This window comes from Oncorhynchus masou, chromosome 2, assembly GCF_036934945.1.
Source record: "Oncorhynchus masou masou isolate Uvic2021 chromosome 2, UVic_Omas_1.1, whole genome shotgun sequence".
NCBI classification, from domain to species: Eukaryota; Metazoa; Chordata; class Actinopteri; order Salmoniformes; family Salmonidae; genus Oncorhynchus; species Oncorhynchus masou.
This window is the reverse complement of record NC_088213.1, coordinates 5,391,120-5,412,622: the sequence shown is the minus strand read 5'-3', so window position 1 is coordinate 5,412,622 and position 21,503 is coordinate 5,391,120. Positions and strand designations below refer to the sequence as shown.

At 44.5% G+C, this 21,503-nt stretch overlaps 1 protein-coding gene across 1 annotated transcript in view; it reads right to left on the bottom strand.

Annotated features, from left to right (window-relative positions):
* The window catches only part of LOC135552275 (non-muscle caldesmon-like), a 65,258-nt gene that overhangs the window by 22,256 nt on the left and 21,499 nt on the right, over positions 1-21,503 (bottom strand). Inside the window, exons 2-7 of the mRNA XM_064983804.1 lie at positions 20,828-20,989; positions 12,645-13,107; positions 12,310-12,440; positions 10,346-10,592; positions 7,860-8,000; positions 2,622-2,663 (exon numbers count right to left, since the gene is read on the bottom strand). Coding sequence (XP_064839876.1) covers positions 2,622-2,663; positions 7,860-8,000; positions 10,346-10,592; positions 12,310-12,440; positions 12,645-13,107; positions 20,828-20,989 — 1,186 coding nt within the window. The remainder of the gene's footprint in view (positions 1-2,621; positions 2,664-7,859; positions 8,001-10,345; positions 10,593-12,309; positions 12,441-12,644; positions 13,108-20,827; positions 20,990-21,503) is intronic.

Below are 21,503 nucleotides of genomic sequence, written 5' to 3'. Positions count from 1 at the left end.
AGGTGTATAGTACTGTCATGAACTGGTAAAGGTACTGTCATGACCTGGTAAAGGTGTATAGTACTGTCATGACCTGTTAAAGGTGTATAATACTGTCATGACCTGGTAAAGGTGTATAATACTGTCATGACCTGGTAAAGGTGTATAATACTGTCATGACCTGGTAAAGGTGTATAGTACTGTCATGACCTGTTAAAGGTGTATAGTACTGTCATGACCTGGTAAAGGTGTATAATACTGTCATGACCTGGTAAAGGTGTATAATACTGTCATGACCTGTTAAAGGTGTTAAAGGTAGTACTGTCATGACCTGTTAAAGGTGTATAGTACTGTCATGACCTGGTAAAGGTGTATAATACTGTCATGACCTGGTAAAGGTGTATAATACTGTCATGACCTGTTAAAGGTGTATAGTACTGTCATGACCTGGTAAAGGTGTATAATACTGTCATGACCTGGTAAAGGTGTATAGTACTGTCATGACCTGTTAAAGGTGTATAATACTGTCATGACCTGGTAAAGGTGTATATTACTGTCATGACCTGGTAAAGGTGTATAATACTGTCATGACCTGGACCTGGTAAAGGTGTATAGTACTGTCATGACCTGGTAAAGGTGTATAGTACTGTCATGACCTGGTAAAGGTGTATAGTACTGTCATGACCTGGTAAAGGTGTATAGTACTGTCATGACCTGGTAAAGGTGTATAATACTGTCATGACCTGGTAAAGGTGTATAATACTGTCATGACCTGTTAAAGGTGTATATTACTGTCATGACCTGTTAAAGGTGTATATTACTGTCATGACCTGTTAAAGGTGTATAGTACTGTCATGACCTGTTAAAGGTGTATAATACTGTCATGACCTGTTAAAGGTGTATAATACTGTCATGACCTGTTAAAGGTGTATAGTACTGTCATGACCTGTTAAAGGTGTATAATACTGTCATGACCTGGTAAAGGTGTATATTACTGTCATGACCTGGTAAAGGTGTATAGTACTGTCATGACCTGGTAAAGGTGTATGATACTGTCATGACCTGTTAAAGGTGTATAATACTGTCATGACCTGGTAAAGGTGTATAGTACTGTCATGACCTGATAAAGGTACTGTCATGACCTGGTAAAGGTACTGTCAGGACCTGGTAAAGGTGTATAGTACTGTCATGACCTGGTAAAGGTGTATAATACTGTCATGACCTGGTAAAGGTGTATAATACTGTCATGACCTGGTAAAGGTGTATAATACTGTCATGACCTGTTAAAGGTGTATAATACTGTCATGACCTGGTAAAGGTGTATAATACTGTCATGACCTGTTAAAGGTGTATAGTACTGTCATGACCTGTTAAAGGTGTATAATACTGTCATGACCTGGTAAAGGTGTATAGTACTGTCATGACCTGGTAAAGGTGTATGTAGGTGCCACACAGTAAGTTGAAAGGAACGCTTGGTCGCGGATCTGTTTGGGTTGTCTTGCCAACTCATATGGTCATTGATGCATGACAGCGTCTATATTTGGCAAGACAGCACCAACAGATCTGGGACCAGGCTAGAAACAAGAGCTGAGTTTGTATGAAGCGCAGAATGACATGAAAAAAGACAGACAGCTGACAAGTGGTGTCACGTTACTACCACACGGAACACAACAGAACAGAACCCTTGTGTCACAGTTATCCCCGTGGTGACCTTTAACCTGGAATGCCCCCTGCATGGGGTCAACGTTCCAGAACCTTTAATCCACATAAAAATAATAATTCTGTGTTCTGTTATATTATGTTTCCCCTTCAGATTCAGAATCACTTTTGTACTACATTTGAAGTAAAAATCGAACCGGATCTCTGTTGTAATGCATCGTATATACAACAACAAATATCATGCTGATGATTCCTTGAGATTTATTAGAAATATTTCCTTTCGTTTTAGTTATAAAGGCAAACAGGGAACAGAATCTAACAGGGGGGACAGAATCTAACACAGGGGGGACAGAATCTAAAACAGGGGGGCTCAATCTGACACGGGGAGGGACAGAATCTAAAAGGGGGGTCTCAATCTAACACGGGGGGACAGAATCTAAAGGGGGGTCTCAATCTAACACGGGGGGGACAGAATCTAAAAGGGGGTCTCAATCTAACACGGGGGAAACAGAATCTAACAGGGGGACTCAGTCTAACACGGGGGCTCAATCTAACACGGGGGCTCCATCTAACACGGGGGGACAGAATCTAACACGGGGAGGCTCAATCTAACACGGGGGGCAGAATCTAACAGGGGGCTCAATCTAACAGGGGGGCTCAATCTAACAGGGGGCTCAATCTAACAGGGGGCTCAATCTAACAGGGGGCTCAATCTAACAGGGGGCTCAATCTAACAGGGGGCTCAATCTAACAGGGGGCTCAATCTAACAGGGGGCTCAATCTAACAGGGGGCTCAATCTAACATGGGGCTCAATCTAACACGGGGGGGCTCAATCTAACAGGGGGGCTCAATCTAACAGGGGGGCTCAATCTAACATGGTGGGGGCAGAATCTAAAACAACAACAGAATAATTTTGATTTGGATGAAATGTTCTGAAATACGTTTGTCCTCTGGAACACTGGGTCTCCAAGGTGAAACTCACCGTGCCGGTGTTCTCAGACATCATCCTCTCCTCGGTGTCATTCTGGAAGGACACACATCACAGGGAAGCACATTGATGACAGGAAAGACACAAGCCAACGCCACAGCTGCAGACAGTTTCTTTCAGATGCCTTTTACACTGCTAACGACGTGCCAAGAAACATGATAATATATAAGGTCAATAATCTGATAGATACGTACAGTGAGAGGAACACTTTTCGACGGTCGAAATGGTGTCTTTTCCTAATAGTTGGCTAATAATCTTTGTGTTTTGTCCGATTGATTTTACATTTCTCAACTGAACGACTCGATTAGCGTAGTGTCAGCTAGCTACATAGTTGTCTTCGCTGTCTTCGTATCCAAGATAATTGTGCAGTTTAGAGTGTGTAGACTTAGAGTGATTATCTTAATTTACCGAGGTTAGCTAGCCAGCTATTTGTCGTCCTTAACGTAGGAAATGCTGCTAGCTAGCTAGCCAACAGCTAGCCAACCTCTACCGAATTGAACTCCAACTACCCGGTCAACATTCCGCGTCGCTCCACAGGTAGTCTCACATTTTCATTTCACTTCATTACAGTACAACGGTTTGATTTGTTTGATCGTAGCTAGCCAGCTACATAGCCGTCTTTGTATCTAAGACAATTGTGTAGTCTAGAGCGATTTTCTAGGTTAGCTGGCCAGCTATTGTCGTTCTTCTAACGTAGCTAGCCAGCTAGCCCCCGAATAGCAGCACTGTAGTAACTATTACAGTACAACGGTTTGTTTTGTTTGATCGTAGCTAGCTAGCTACATAGCCGTCTTTGTATCTAAGACAATTGTGTAGCCTAGAGCGATTTTCTAGGTTAGCTGGCCAGCTATTGTCCTTCTTTTAACGTAGCTAGCCAGCTAGCCCCCGAATAGCAGCACTGTAGTAACTATTACAGTACAACGGTTTGTTTTGTTTGATCGTAGCTAGCTAGCTACATAGCCGTCTTTGTATCTAAGACAATTGTGTAGCCTAGAGCGATTTTCTAGGTTAGCTAGCCAGCTATTGTCGTTCTTTTAAAGTAACGTAACGCAATTAACCTGCTAGCTAGCCAGCTAGCCCCCGAATAGCAGCACTGTAGTAACTATTACACTCGACGGAACGACTTGATTAGTGTAGTGTCAACATCGCAGCCACTACCAGCTAGCCTACTCCAGCAGTACTGTATCATTTCAATCATTTTAGTCAATAAGATTCTTGCTACGTAAGCTTAACTTTCTGAACACTCGAGACGTGTAGTCCACTTGTCATTCCAATCTCCTTTGCATTAGCGTAGCCTCTTCTGTACCCTGTTAACTATGTGTCTATCTATCCCTGTTCTCTCCTCTCTGCACAGACCATACAAACGCTCCACACCGCGTGGCCGCGGCCACCCTAATCTGGTGGTCCCAGCGCGCACGACCCACGTGGAGTTCCTGGTCTCCGGTAGCCTCTGGAACTGCCGATCTGCGGCCAACAAGGCAGAGTTCATCTCAGCCTATGCCTCCCTCCAGTCCCTCGACTTCCTGGCACTGACGGAAACATGGATCACCACAGATAACACTGCTACTCCTACTGCTCTCTCTTCGTCCGCCCACGTGTTCTCGCACACCCCGAGAGCTTCTGGTCAGCGGGGTGGTGGCACCGGGATCCTCATCTCTCCCAAGTGGTCATTCTCTCTCTCCCCTTACCCATCTATCTATCGCCTCCTTTGAATTCCATGCTGTCACAGTTACCAGCCCTTTCAAGCTTAACATCCTTATCATTTATCGCCCTCCAGGTTCCTCGGAGAGTTCATCAATGAGCTTGATGCCTTGATAAGCTCCTTTCCTGAGGACGGCTCACCTCTCACAGTCCTGGGCGACTTTAACCTCCCCACGTCTACCTTTGACTCATTCCTCTCTGCCTCCTTCTTTCCACTCCTCTCCTTTTTGACCTCACCCTCTCACCTTCCCCCTACTCACAAGGCAGGCAATACGCTCGACCTCATCTTTACTAGATGCTGTTCTTCCACTAACCTCACTGCAACTCCCCTCCAAGTCTCCGACCACTACCTTGTATCCTTTTCCCTCTCGCTCTCATCCAACACTTCCCACACTGCCCCTACTCGGATGGTATCGCGCCGTCCCAACCTTCGCTCTCTCTCCCCCGCTACTCTTTCCTCTTCCATCCTATCATCTCTTCCCTCTGCTCATACCTTTTAGAGGAAAATATATTTGTTTGTACATTTTTTTTTCATTGAAACCTTTATTAAACGAGGCAAGTCAGTTAAAGAATAAATTCTTATTTACAGTGACGGCCTACACCGGCCAAACCCAAACTTGGACGACGCTGGGCCAACTGTGCACCGCCCTATGGGACTCCCAATCATGGCTGGTTGTGATGCAGCCTGGAATCAAACCAGGGTGTCTGTAGTGACGCCTCAAGCACTGACATGCAGTGTTTTAGACCGCAGCTCCACTCCTACTTGTAATAGAAGTATTACTAGTGTTGTACTGGTTTAACAGAAGCACAGAAAACATTGGATTGAGTGAGTCACTTCATTGGTTATGACTCAACAGTTGGCACATTAGCAAGGTTGCTATTGAGCAATGCAAACGTGTGTTACATCCTATTTAGCTGTGAGCCAGAAAAGAAAGTTGGGTGCTTTCCCATAAAGACATGAATTAACCCATAAAGACATGAATTAACCCATGAAGACATGAATTAACCCATGAAGACATGAATTAACCCATGAAGACATGAATTAACCCATGAAGACATGAATTAGCCCATGAAGACATGAATTAGCCCATGAAGACATGAATTAGCCCATGAATACATGAATTAACCCATGAAGACATGAATTAACCCATGAAGACATGAATTAAACCATGAAGACATGAATTAACCCATGAAGACATGAATTAACCCATAAAGACATTAATTAACCCATAAAGACATGAATTAACCCATGACGGTCCGTGAAGTGTTGGAGTGTTTAAGGAAAGTTGACCACATGCAGCTACACACATAGCACAACACAACAGCTGTGTCCCCAATGGAACCCTATCTGGCACCCTATGGGTCCTGGTCAACGGTAGTGCACTATAAAGGGAATAGGTTCCATTTGGAAGGCACACAAAGGCTCTGTTCCAGTATCCATAGTAACATAGTTCTTAGAATAAAGCAGAGTATTGGGGGCGGGGATTCTAAGAGGCAGACTAGTATGGACGTTAGAACACAGCCTAAAACTCTCAGCCTAAAACTCTCTAAATGCTTTCAACACAGGAAGCGTGAAAAGCATTTCTTCACACTTATTCAAAAAACATCAAGGTGAAGAAATATAGGATGATGTGTCAACATGACATGCAAGAGGTGGAGAGGTGGTGTGGGGGTGTGATGACACCACGTGAGAGAAGAAAATGTAGAGAAGTGATCCTGTAGTCAACATTGTCTTTTGTGTTTCTACGATAAGATTGAGAAAACAAACTGTTTTGCTCATCAAAGAGTTGATTTTGAAAGTATGTTATATGTAGTAGTTAGTAAAACAAAAAGTGTCTTCAGACTAGAAGGTTTGTTTCAAATCTGACACAGTTCACTTTTGTCTGAGAAGGAGTGTTGAAAACATTTTCTGAAAGCAAATGAACCAAGTCAAGAAACGGAACCCAAAGGAAGCCAATGTGAATAGTCATACCGACATCAGACTCTAAGTAGAGACTCATGTTACCTGTCATACCACCACAGACCAGACAGGACTCTCACTTCACATCACAGAGCAAACACAGTTATATCCATCCACACACTGCACTGACAGACAGTCGACAACTTACTGGGTAAAACAGAAGGAGGAGTTTCTGGTAGGATGGCATGGCAGAGGGAACAGAACACAGTGGCAGACATCCTACATCAAGCACTGTGTAACACCGTGTGAGTCGGCATGGCAGAGGGAACAGAACACAGTGGCAGACATCCTACATCAAGCACTGTGTAACACCGTGTGAGTCGGCATGGCAGAGGGAACAGAACACAGTGGCAGACATCCTACATCAAGCACTGTGTAACACCGTGTGAGTCGGCATGGCAGAGGGAACAGAACACAGTGGCAGACATCCTACATCAAGCACTGTGTAACACCGTGTGAGTCGGCATGGCAGAGGGACCAGAACACAGTGGCAGACATCCTACATCAAGCACTGTGTAACACCGTGTGAGTCACATGGCAGAGGGACCAGAACACAGTGGCAGACATCCTACATCAAGCACTGTGTAACACCGTGTGAGTCGGCATGGCAGAGGGACCAGAACACAGTGGCAGACATCCTACATCAAGCACTGTGTAACACCGTGTGAGTCGGCATGGCAGAGGGAACAGAAAGGGGGCAGACATCCTACATCAAGCACTGTGTAACACCGTGTGAGTCGGCATGGCAGAGGGACCAGAACACAGTGGCAGACATCCTACATCAAGCACTGTGTAACACCGTGTGAGTCGGCATGGCAGAGGGAACAGAAAGGGGGCAGACATCCTACATCAAGCACTGTGTAACACCGTGTGAGTCGGCATGGCAGAGGGAACAGAACACAGTGGCAGACATCCTACATCAAGCACTGTGTAACACCATGTGAGTCGGCATGGCAGAGGGAACAGAACACAGTGGCAGACATCCTACATCAAGCACTGTGTAACACCGTGTGAGTCGGCATGGCAGAGGGAACAGAAAGGGGGCAAATATGCTGTGAAATACATCCTATGAAGGTTTTCAGGGGCTACATCCTGTATATGAAGAAATCCATTGAAACCTTTTTGGTTCAAATAAAAATCATTTTCTCTACAACTGTGGGCATGTGGTTAGGTGAATGACAAGGTCATGTGTATGGTGATAAATTATATGGGATATCAGAAGTATCTTGAAGTTATGAGACAGACAGACAGACAGACAGACAGACAGACAGACAGACAGACAGACAGATAGATAGATAGATAGATAGATAGATAGATAGATAGATAGATAGATAGATAGATAGATAGATAGATAGATAGATAGATAGATAGATAGATAGATGATGGATAGATAGATAGATAGATAGATAGATAGATAGATAGATAGATAGATAGATAGACAGATAGATAGATAGATAGATAGATAGATAGATAGATAGATAGATAGATAGATAGATAGATAGATAGATAGATAGATAGATAGATAGATAGATAGATAGATAGATAGATAGATACCGGGACATCAGTAGTACCTTGAAGGTGGGGCTCATGGGACTGAAGGGGCTGAAGGACTCGTCTCCCTCAATGCTGGAAATACTGAGGTTCTTCATCCTTCTCTCTGAAGCCGCCATCCTCCTACTCTCTATCCCGTCTTTCACCCTCTTCCTCTCCTCCTGTAGAAAGAGAAACTACATCAGAACAACACACCCCTCTTCTTCTCCTCCTGCAGACAGAGGAACTACATCAGAACAACACACCCCTCTTCCTCTCCTCCTGCAGACAGAGAAACTACATCAGAACAACACACCCCTCTTCCTCTCCTCCTGTAGACAGAGAAACTACATCAGAACAACACACCCCTCTTCCTCTCTTCCTGCAGACAGAGAAACTACATCAGAACAACACACCCCTCTTCCTCTCCTCCTGTAGACAGAGAAACTACATCAGAACAACACACCCCTCTTCCTCTCCTCCTGCAGACAGAGAAACTACATCAGAACAACACACCCCTCTTCCTCTCCTCCTGCAGACAGAGAAACTACATCAGAACAACACACCGCTCTTCCTCTCCTCCTGTAGACAGAGAAACTACATCAGAACACACCCCTCTTCCTCTCCTCCTGTAGACAGAGAAACTACATCAGAACAACACACCCCTCTTCCTCTCCTCCTGCAGACAGAGAAACTACATTAGAACAACACACCCCTCCTCCTCTCCTCCTGTAGACAGAGAAACTACATCAGAACAACACACCCCTCTTCCTCTCCTCCTGTAGACAGAGAAACTACATTAGAACAACACACCCCTCTTCCTCTCCTCCTGTAGACAGAGAAACTACATCAGAACAACACACCCCTCTTCTTCTCCTCCTGCAGACAGAGAAACTACATCAGAACAACACACCCCTCTTCTTCTCCTCCTGCAGACAGAGAAACTACATCAGAACAACACACCCCTCTTCCTCTCCTCCTGTAGACAGAGAAACTACATCAGAACAACACACCCCTCTTCTACTCCTCCTGTAGACAGAGAAACTACATCAGAACAACACACCCCTCTTCCTCTCCTCCTGCAGACAGAGAAACTACATCAGAACAACACACCCCTCTTCCTCTCCTCCTGCAGACAGAGAAACTACATCAGAACAACACACCCCTCTTCCTCTCCTCCTGTAGACAGAGAAACTACATCAGAACAACACACCCCTCTTCCTCTCCTCCTGCAGACAGAGAAACTACATCAGAACAACACACCCCTCTTCTTCTCCTCCTGCAGACAGAGAAACTACATCAGAACAACACACCCCTCTTCTTCTCCTCCTGCAGACAGAGAAACTACATCAGAACAACACACCCTCTTCCTCTCCTCCTGTAGACAGAGAAACTACATCAGAACAACACACCCCTCTTCCTCTCCTCCTGCAGACAGAGAAACTACATCAGAACAACACACCCCTCTTCTTCTCCTCCTGTAGACAGAGAAACTACATCAGAACAACACACCCCTCTTCTTCTCCTCCTGCAGACAGAGAAATTACATCAGAACAACACACCCCTCTTCCTCTCCTCCTGCAGACAGAGAAACTACATCAGAACAACACACCCCTCTTCCTCTCCTCCTGCAGACAGAGAAACTACATCAGAACAACACACCCCTCTTCTACTCCTCCTGTAGACAGAGAAACTACATCAGAACAACACACCCCTCTTCATCTCCTCCTGCAGACAGAGAAACTACATCAGAACAACACACCCCTCTTCCTCTCCTCCTGCAGACAGAGAAACTACATCAGAACAACACACCCCTCTTCTTCTCCTCCTGCAGACAGAGAAACTACATCAGAACAACACACCCCTCTTCTTCTCCTCCTGTAGACAGAGAAACTACATCAGAACAACACACCCCTCTTCTTCTCCTCCTGTAGACGGAGAAATTACATCAGAACAACACACATACACATACAGTGGGGTAAAAAAGTATTTAGTCAGCCACCAATTGTGCAGGTTCTACAGAGGAGCCTCTTAAGAAGGAGTTACAGGTCTGTGAGAGCCAGAAATCTTGCTTGTTTGTAGGTGACCAAATACGTATTTTCCACCATAATTTGCAAATAAATTCCTTAAAAATCCTACAATGTGATTTTCTGGATTTTCTTTACTCATTTTGTCTGTCATTTTTGAAGTGTACCTATGATGAAAATTACAGGCCTCTCTCATCTTTTAAAGTAGGAGAACTTGCACAATTGGTGGCTGACTAAATAATTTTTGGCCCCACTGTACATGAGCCTGAACTGACCTCTGCTGTGCATGTTGTGCATTATAATGCATTATAACGCATTATGTCAGAGCTCACAAGGTGTTAGAAAAGTGCTAACAATGCATTATGAAGAAGGTGTTCATAGGAAGTGTTACCAACATGCATATACACACACAGATAGTGCACATACCAGTCTCAGAGTAGGAGTGCTGGTCTAGGATCTGACCCCCCCTGTTCATTCATTATAACGGACCCAGGTCTCACCTCCTCCTGCTCCTGTCTGTGCTGCTCCTCTTTCTCTCTCTGGTGCTCCTCCTCCTCCCTGGCTCTGCGTTTCTCCTCTCTCCTGCGGTTCAACTCCTCCATCTCCTCCTGGTCCTCCTGCTGTCTCTGTTTCAGCTGTTCCAGGGTGCTCTGTCCCTGGCCTGGTGTCTTCTCTGTCTCCAGCTGCCCCCCGGGAACCTCTCCATCCACCTCCTCCGGTCTCTGCCCTCCCAAGCTGCCACTACGACTGGAGGAGAGGAGAGGAGAGGAGAGGAGAGGAGAGGAGAAGAGAAGAGAAGAGAAGAGAGGAGAGGATGAAAGTAAAGTCCAAAGTTAGAGGAACGGTTGGAGGAAGCTGCTCCGTCTCTCACTATGATCAAACTGCATTATAAATGTAACACCTTCTAATATCTCCACTGATGTAGCTATGAACTACTTTGGACAGTTCTCATCTTATCAATCCACAAGATTCCCTCAGTTTGCTTTGAAATGTTTACCTGTCTCCTTCAGTGACAAACAAGGAAGAAGTACGTATCTCATCCATCTCTTTCTATCTGTGTCTCATCCATGTCTTTCGGTGTCTCTTCCATCTCTTTCTGTGTCTCATCCATGTCGTTTGGTGTCTCGTCCAAGACTATCTGTGTCTCAACCATGTCTTTCGGGGTGTCATCCATCTCTTTCTGTGTCTCAGCCATGTCTTTCTGTGTCTCATCCATGTCTTTTGGTGTCTCGTCCATGTCTTCCGGTGTCTCTTCCATCTCTTTCTGTGTCTCATCCATGTCTTTCTGTGTCTCATCCATGTCTTTCGGTGTCTCTTCCATCTCTTTCTGTGTCTCATCCATCTCGTTCTGTGTCTCAGCCATGACTATCTGTGTCTCAGCCATCTCTGTATGTATCTCTAGCTGTGTCTCAACACCCGATAGTAGCTCACTCTTAAGGCTTGGTTAAATTAAGGAAGGATGTTGAGCTAGCCCATACAGGAAGTGATGAGAGTCACTGATCTTGTCATGCCTCTTTTTCAGTTCAGTATGAAGTAGGAACTGATAGATGCTTTACAGAAGTTATTATTCTCTCTCTACAAGCCATCACCCATACAGATGTAGGATTTTAATTTGATCGTCGTGTTGCAGGAGAGCTTTCATGCTACGCAGGAAATGTAAAACTAGTTGTCTTCTGAAGTTTGTCATTTCCACTTTTCAATTTCAGACTTGATTTATCCTTACGAATGATGTATCAACCCCTTCAAAAGTGTCCATAAATAATAATCCACTCTATAATTCACATTTCCTGTTGCTGCAGGATTATTTTCCTGCTGTAGAAAACTGGCTCAAATAAAGATCCTCCATCTGTAGCAGGAAGATAAGACTGAAACCAAGGAAACTATAAATAAAGAAACTCAGACAGCTTCAGTCTTTGTGTTGAGTTCTCCTCCTCTTTAAATTGAATTTGGACATTACAATAGTGAGATCTGGCCCCAGTCTGAATCTGTGTCCAAATTGGCACCATATTCCCTTGATAGTGCACTACTTTAGACCAAACAAATGGCACCCTATTCCCGTTATAGTGCACTACTTTAGACCAGCCAAATGGCACCCTATTTCTGTTATAGTGCACTACTTTAGACCAGCCAAATGGCACCCTATTCCCGTTATAGTGCACTACTTTAGACCAGCCAAATGGCACCCTATTCCTGTTATAGTGCACTACTTTAGACCAGCCAAATGGCACCCTATTCCTGTTATAGTGCACTACTTTAGACCAGACAAATGGCACCCTATTCCCATTATAGTGCACTACTTTAGGCCAGACAAATGGAACCCTATTCCCGTTATAGTGCACTACTTTAGACCATCCAAATGGCACCCTAATCCCTATATAGTGCACTACTTTTGGCCAGATGAGGCTCTATTTAAGGATTCGAGCGCCATTTTGGACACACCTTTAGACTATTTTAGGTGTGTTACCTTGGAGACAGTTTCCCTGCAACGAGGTATGAGGTCACTTCTGCTCCAGCTGCTTCCCCATTACTGTTGACGTGTCTCATGACTTTAGAGGTGTAGGAGATCTTCAGCTCAGATTTCTTCTTCTCCACGACCTAAGAAAACAAAACAAACAGAGCATTCAGAAGAACACTTTATAGTCCAATTTGAGTTTTGCCATCAAACGTCATTGGCGGTCAAGTTTGGCATCCCAGCCCAAACATCAGCTTTCCCCTCTTTGCCCTGCCGTGAATAGAGACGACGGTGTGACTTGAGTGATGATTGGATACAGCACGGCATATACACAATCGTAACTCTACCTTGTCATCTGTTACTCTTCTTGAAGTGTCTTGTGTCTTGTTGCTGGCTCTTCGTTCCCACTCTACATCCTTCTCCTCCCTCTCCTCGGGCCCAGGTCCAGGACGTGTCTTCAAGCAGGGCCTGATTGGGGAGGCTCTGTTTAGCCTGAGCAGCTGGGGCTGCTGCTGCTGCTTGGGTTGATGCTGCTGGGGCTGATTCTGCTGCTGCTGGGGGTGATGCTGCTGGGGTTGAAGCTGCTGCTGGGGGTGATGCTGCTGGGGGTGATGCTGCTGGGGGTGATGCTGCTGGGGCTGGGGGTGATTCTGGGGTTGATTCTGCTGCTGGGGCTGATGGTCCTCCGAGGACTCCTGTTCCTCCAGGTGGCGCTGTCTGCGTTTCTCCAACCTCTGGGTCCAGTCACTGAAGCCCTCGTCCTCCTCCAGAGCCAACTGGCAGCCACTAGCCTTCAGCTCACTCTCACACCTGAAGAGACAGGTACAATTGTTAATAACAAGTCAAACCTAAAGGTGATCCAGTCATTTCTAACTGTTCAACAGATATCTATCTTGCCACTATAGAAATATAATGCTGTATTAAACATTTCCTTCAAGAGTAATGACATCTAAGGACAGGGTTATCCAGGCCGAAGATGGCCAGGTCGACCCTCGAAAAAGACAGACAATACTTACAGCCTTCAACACTTCAACCTAATGCATTGTCAACTGAATTCAAAACAGGCTAATTCGGCTAAATTCCTAACTGTTCATTAACAAAAAATCATTAGTGTAAAAACCGTTGTAGTCAACTCAAAGTTAGTTCTGCTAACTCCCTAGTTGCCTCAAAGAACAGTTCTGTTGTAGTAAACCCAACTCAAAGTATATCAGTTCTGCTGACTCCCGTTGCCTAGAACCGTTGTAGTAAACCCAACTCAAAGTATATCAGTTCGACTCCCGACTCCTGACTCCCGTTGCCTAGAACCGTTGTAGTAAACCCAACTCAAAGTATATCAGTTCTGCTAAAACTCAAAGTATATCAGTTCTGCTTGCCTAGAACCGTTGTAGTAAACCCAACTCAAAGTATATCAGTATTCAAAACTTAAAGTGACATCAGCACCCATATGGCACCCATATCTTTAGAAGTTGTAAATACTTAACTGTTTTATGTTTTGTTCACTATTTTCCATTAAAGTACATTAAGTATTCTGAATTAAAATGATTGAATTAACTTGAACATTAATATTTGTTGTAGTGAACATAAAAAAATGCAGGTTCCATCTATTAAATGAAAAAAAAACTTTTTTTTCATTTTTGTCAAGTTTAAGTAGTGAGTGGTTCAGATTAGTAATTTTCAGTGGTCGTGTCTTAATGTTTAATCATGTTTTATGCATTTGATGATTTGTCATTTTAACTCACCTTAACAGTCATTGTTGAACACAGAGCTCATTCCTCTATCAGTAACTGGAGGTAGAGATGTAACCAGTCATTGTTGAACACAGTGCTCATTCCTCTATCAGTAACTGGAGGTAGAGCTGTAAACCAGTCATTGTTGAACACAGTGCTCATTCCTCTATCAGTAACTGGAGGTAGAGATGTAACCAGTCATTGTTGAACACAGTGCTCATTCCTCTATCAGTAACTGGAGGTAGAGCTGTAAACCAGTCATTGTTGAACACAGTGCTCATTCCTCTATCAGTAACTGGAGGTAGAGCTGTAAACCAGTCATTGTTGAACACAGTGCTCATTCCTCTATCAGTAACTGGAGGTAGAGCTGTAAACCAGTCATTGTTGAACACAGTGCCCATTCCTCTATCAGTAACTGGAGGTAGAGCTGTAACCAGTACAGGAAGCTGCATTGTACAGTGAAGAGGCGACTCCGGGATGCTGGCCTTCTCGGCAGAGTTCCTCTCCATCTTAATTAATCTTGTGTTTTTATTGGCCAGTCTGAGATATGGCTTTTTCTTTGCAACTCTACCTGAAAGGCCAGCATCCCGGAGTCGCCTCTTCACTGTTGACGTTGAGACTGGTGTTTTGCGGGTACTATTTAATGAAGCTGCCAGTTGAGGACTTGTGAGGTGTCTGTTTCTCAAACTAGACCCTCTATTGTACTTGTCCTCTTGCTTAGTTATGCACCAGGGCCTCCCACTCCTCTTTTTATTCTGTTTAGAGACTGTTTGCGCTGTTCTGTGAAAGGAGTAGTATACAGCATTGTCTTCTGCAAAGTCTTCAGTTTCTTGGAAATTTCTTGCAACAACAAGAATAGATCAAGAATAGACTGATGAGTTTCAGAAGAAGGTTCTTTGTTTCTGGCCATTTGGAGCCTGTAATCGAACCCACAAATGCTGATGCTCCAGATACTCAACTAGTCTAAAGAAGGTCCGTTTTATTGCTTCTTTATTCAGAACAACAGTTTTTGGCTGTGCTAACATAATTGCAAATGGGTTTTGTAATGATCAATTCGCCTTTTAAAATTAAAAACTTGGATTAGCTAACACAACGTGCCATTGGAACACAGGAGTGGTGGTTGCTGATAATGGGCCTCTGTATGTCTTTGTAGATATTCCATAAAAAATCTGCCATTTCCAGCTACAATAGTCATTTACAACATTAACAATGTCTACACTGTATTTCTTATCAATTTGATATTATTTTAATGGACAATTGTTTTTCTTAGTGACCTCAAACTTTTGAACGGTAGTGTACATATTAGACAACTGTTTTTAGATATATTATATTTTCTTCATAGTTTGTTACGTAAGACATCCATCTTGAAGCCAATAGTTGATTGTCTGCCTCACCTCAAGGGCACCAAAACACCAGGTGGCTAAACGTGCTTGCTGCTAACCACTGTGAAAACAATCAGGTGGCTAAACGTGCTAGCTACTAACCACTGTGAAAACAATCAGGTGGCTAAACGTGCTAGCTGCTAACCACTGTGAAAACAATCAGGTGGCTAAACGTGCTAGCTGCTAACCACTGTGAAAACAATCAGGTGGCTAAACGTGCTAGCTGCTAACCACTGTGAAAACAATCAGGTGGCTAAATGTGCTAGCTGCTAACCACTGTGAAAACAATCGGGTGGCTAAAGTGCTAGCTGCTAACCACTGTGAAAACAATCGGGTGGCTAAACGTGCTAGCTGCTAACCACTGTGAAAACAATTAGGTGGCTAAACGTGCTAGCTGCTAACCACTGTGAAAACAATCAGGTGGCTAAACATGCTAGCTGCTAACCACTGTGAAAACAATCAGGTGGCTAAACGTGCTAGCTGCTAACCACTGTGAAAACAATCAGGTGGCTAAACGTGCTAGCTGCTAACCACTGTGAAAACAATCAGGTGGCTAAACATGCTAGCTGCTAACCACTGTGAAAACAATCAGGTGGCTAAACGTGCTAGCTGCTAACCACTGTGAAAACAATTAGGTGGCTAAACGTGCTAGCTACTAACCACTGTGAAAACAATCAGGTTGCTTCTGTAATATTGTTAGCGGTCAGCACAATGTTGAAAGGGGAAAAGACAGTGGGGGTCAGGTACTGTAGAGAGGTCAGCGGACAGGCAGCGGTCACAGGAAGTGAGTCTTTACAGCCAAACACCTGCAGTCAGCCTACAGCAGCCGAGTGTGTGTGTGTGTGTGTGTGTGTGTGTGTGTGTGTGTGTGTGTGTGTGTGTGTGTGTGTGTGTGTGTGTGTGTGTGTGTGTGTGTGTGTGTGTGTGTGTGTGTGTGTCAAATCATCAAATCAAATTGTATTGTCACATGTGCCAAATACAACAGATGCAGACCTTACAGTGAGATGCTTACAAGCCCTTAACCAACAATGCCGTTTTTAGAAAAACCCTAAAAAGTAAGAGATAAGAATAACAAATAATTAAAGAGCCACAGTAAATAACAATAGCGGGGCTGTATATAGGGGGCACCGGTACAGAGTCAATGTGCGGGGGCACCGGTGTCGAGGTAATTGAGGTAATATGTACATGTAGGTGGAGTTATTAAAGTGACTATGCATAGATAATGACAGAGAGTAGTAGCAGCGGCGGGGGGGGGCAATGCAAATAGTCTGGGCAGCCATTTGATTAGCTGTACAGGAGTCTTATGGCTTGGTGGTAGAAACTGTTTAGAAGTCTCTTGGACCTAGACTTGCTGCTCTGGTACCGCTTGCCGTGTGGTAGCAGAGAGAACAGTCTATGAGTAGGGTGGCTGGAGCCTTTGACAATTTTTAGGGCCTTCCTCTGACAACGCCTGGTATAGAGGTCCTGGATGGCTGGAAGCTTGGCCCCAGTGATGTACTGGGCCGTACACACACCGCCTGGTATAGAGGTTCTGGATGGCAGGAAGCTTGGCCCCAGTGATGTACTGGGCCCCCTCTGACACCGCCTGGTATAGAGGTTCTGGATGGCTGGAAGCTTGGCCCCAGTGATGTACTGGGCCGTACACACTACCCTCTGACACCGCCTGGTATAGAGGTTCTGGATGGCTGGAAGCTTGGCCCCAGTGATGTACTGGGCCGTATCCACTACCCTCTGACACCGCCTGGTATAGAGGTCCTGGATGGCAGGAAGCTTGGCCCCAGTGATGTACTGGGCCGTACACACTACCCTCTGTAGTGCCTTGCCGTCCGAGGCCAAACAGTTGCCAAACCAGGCAGTGATGCAACTCATCAGGATGCTCTCAATGTTGCAGCTGTAGAACCTTTTGAGGATCTGAGGACCCATGCCAAATCTTTCCAGTCTCCCGAAGGGGAATAGGTTTTGTCGTACCCTCTTCACAATTGTCTTGGTGTGTTTGGACCATGTTAGTTTGTTGGTGATGTGGAAGCCAAGGAACTTAAAGCTCTCAACCTGCTCCACTACAGCACCATCCATGAGAATTTTCTTCCCTCTGGTTGCAAATTTAACATGCTGATAGAAATGAGGTAAAAGTGATTTAAGTTTCCCTGCAATAAAGTCCGGGGCCACTAGGAGCCTGGCCTCTGGATGAGCGTTTTCCTGTTTGCTTCAGTTTAGCCCAGCAGATGACAGGTGTTAGCCAGACCCCAGGGCCTGTGGCTCAGCGTCATGGCAACGGGACACACATGTACTGTGGCCATGGAAACATACACAAAACTGAACAACCGACCGACCTCGCTGCCAACGGAACGGACGCCACTGCTGCATCCTGTTTCCTCTGAGTGAGCTATGGGCTGTATCCCAAATGGCACCCATTTCCCTAAATAGTGCACTACTTTAGACCAGAGCCCTATTCACCATATAGTGCACATCCATATAGTGCACTACTTTTTACCAGAGCCCGATGTAGTCGTGCACTACTTTTTACCAGAACCCGGTGTAGTAGTGCACTACACAGGGGATAGGGTGCCCATTGGGACGAAGGCATGCTCTCTTCCTGTAGCCCGGCCTTCTGTCATTTCTCTTTTCTCATTGTTGCAACAAAGCAAAAAATAAATATAGTTTAGGTTGATTTATTAATGTGCTGCATAGAAGTGCATTAAAACATTAACAAGTAGCATAATAACAGAATAACATTAACAAGTAGAATAATAACAGTTATTCTACCTGGAACCAAAAACGGTTTCCACCCGGAACTAAAAATGGCTCTACCTGGAACCAAAAACGCTTTCCACCCGGAACTAAAACGGTTTCCACCTGGAACTAAAAATGGTTCTACCTGGAACTAAAAAGGGTTCTACCTGGAACTAAAAGCGGTTCCACCTGGAACCAAAAAGGGTTCCACCTGGAACTAAAAAGGGTTCTTTCATGGGGACAGCCGAAGAATCCTTTTGGAACTCTTTTTTTCTAAGAATGTACCGTAATTAGATCTCTGGTTAAAAAAATAATCTACATGCAAGTGTTTTTCTTCTGGATAAAGGACCATTTATTTCCTGTGTAACATTTGAAACCACTACCACACCCCTGCAGATGTTTCTTTAACTAGATTTTTCTTAACGAGAAATGTAGCAACCTATGAGTCACCAATAGGTTTGAGTCACCAGTAGGTTTGAGTCACCAGTAGGTTTGAGTCACCAATAGGTTTGAGTCACCAGTAGGTTTGAGTCACCAGTAGGTTTGAGTAACCAGTAGGTTTGAGTCACCAATAGGTTTGAGTCACCAATAGGTTTGAGTCACCAATATATTTGAGTCACCAGTAGGTTTCAGTCACCAATATGTTTGAGTAACCAGTAGATTTAAGTCACCAATAGATTTGAGTCACCAGTAGGTTTGAGTCACCAGTAGGTTTGAGTCACCAGTAGGTTTCAGTCACCAGTAGGTTTGAGTCACCAATATATTTGAGTAACCAATAGGTTTGAGTCACCAATATACCTGAGTCACCCATAGGTTTTAGTCACCAGTAGGTTTGAGTTACCAATAGGTTTGAGTAACCAGTAGGTTTAAGTCACCAATAGGTTTGAGTCACCAGTAGGTTTGAGTCACCAGTAGGTTTGAGTCACCAGTAGGTTTGAGTCACCAATTGGTTTGAGTCACCAATAGGTTTGAGTCACCAGTAGGTTTCAGTCACCAGTAGGTTTGAGTCACCAGTAGGTTTCAGTCACCAGTAGGTTTGAGTCACCAGTAGGTTTGAGTAACCAATATATTTGAGTAACCAATAGGTTTGAGTCACCAGTAGGTTTGAGTCACCAATTTGAGGTTGGAGTAACCAGTAGGTTTGGTTTTAGTCACCAATAGGTTTGAGTCACCAATAGTAGGTTTGAGTCACCAGTAGGTTTGAGTCACCAATAGGTTTGAGTCACCAATTGGTTTGAGTCACCAGTATGTTTGAGTCACCAATTTTGAGTTTTTGAGTCACCAATAGGTTTGAGTCACCAATAGGTTTGAGTCACCAGTAGGTTTGAGTCACCAGTAGGTTTGACTCACCAATCACCAATAGGTTTGAGTCACCAGTAGGTTTGAGTCACCAGTAGGTTTGATATATTGACTAACCAAGGGAACAAGAAGTAGTAGCCTAAACTACCACACATCTTTCAGAGGAAACTATTGATTCAATACAATAGACCTGTTGTGGAGGAACATGGCTCACACACATGCACACACATGAATGCACAAACACACACACACACACACACACACACACACACACACACACTCACTCACTCACTCACTCACTCACTCACTCACTCACTCACTCACTCACTCACTCACTCACTCACTCACTCACTCACTCACTCACTCACTCACTTACTCACTCACTATGTAAGGCCTAACAGTAGATAAGCAATGTCAACTCCTTTCCTGATCAGCTCAATGCCTCCCCCTGGGTAGAGTAGGTTCTCTCCCTTCAATACACATCAACACTGACAGGGCATTTAAAACCAATAGCACAGCACACTGAAGGTTGCGACCCTAAGAGCACCCTGTTCTCCAAGGGCTCCGGTCAAACCTGTACACTATATAGTAAACAGGGAGTCATTTGGGACACAACCCAGGTCCATTGAGACACAACCCGGGTCTATATACTGTAAACCCTGATAGGATACGTGACAGTACTTCATTAGCGAACGCTAGCTAATGTTGTCTTGTTTCCCTACAGTCTATTCAGCACCATTGAGACATCAGTCAGATTACCTACAGTCTAGTCATCACCATTGAGACATTGTCAGATTACCTACAGTCTAATCAGCACCATTGAGACATTGTCAGATTACCTAGTCTATTCAGCACCATTGAGACATCAATCAGATTACCTACAGTCTATTCAGCACCATTGAGACATCAATCAGATTACCTACAGTCTATTCAGCACCATTGAGACGTTTTTATTTTTTATATTTTTTTTAATTAATCTTAATTTAACTAGGCAAGTCAGTTAAGAACAAATTCTTATTTACAAAGACAGCCGATCCTGGCCAAACCCTAACCCGGATGAAGCTGGGGCAATTGTGCCCCGTCATATGGGACTCCCAATCACGGCGAGGGTTGTGATACAGCCCAGGATCGAACCAGGGTGTCTGTTGTGACGCCTCTAGCACTGAGATGCAGTGCCTGAGACCGTTGCGCCACTACAGTAAGCAGTTCACCTCATGCTTTACAAACATGACTTGAGCTACTCAGCTGCTACAGATGAAACCAAGACTGGTGTGGGACGTCTCGTCTTACACCCTGGTGCAGTCTACCATAACCAGAGCAGCATGTTCTATTGTAGGATTCTACAGCAGGAAAGTGTTGGCTCTTCAGCCTCCATTCAGCTTTGTGACTTACATTGGATATAGCTCCGGGAGCCTATTGTCCGGTGTGGGGCTGGTGGTGCTGGCTGGGCCAGTGTGGGTGTGGGGGTCCTGGTCTCCCTGTCTCTCCCTGGCCCTTCGTCTCCGTTCCCGCTCTATCTCCTCAGCATCCTCAATACTGCGCTGGGCCGTCACCCTGGAACACAGAGGCAGCGAAAGAGAATATACAAATAAAATTTCATATTTTCACGTGTGGAGCTATTTTAATTTTTTTTGTTGCTTTTGGACAGAGTAAGAAACACACAGGAAGTCTACAAACATATTCCCTCCTACTGGTGAGATACATGTGAGAGGAACAAAGTGAAAACCAGAGGATATATAATTTTTTAAAACTAGGCAAGTAACTAACTAACCAGCTCACCTGTCAGATAATTATACTGTGACCCTACTAACTAACTAACCAGCTCACCTGACAGATAACTCTACTGTGACCCTACTAACTAACCAGCTCACCTGTCAGATAACTCTACTGTGACCCTACTAACTAACCAGCTCAGCTGTCAGATAACTCTACTGTGACCCTACTAACCAACTAACCAGCTCACCTGTCAGATAACTCTACTGTGACCCTACTAACTAACCAGCTCAACTGACAGATAACTCTACTGTGACCCTACTAACTAACTAACCAGCTCACCTGACAGATAACT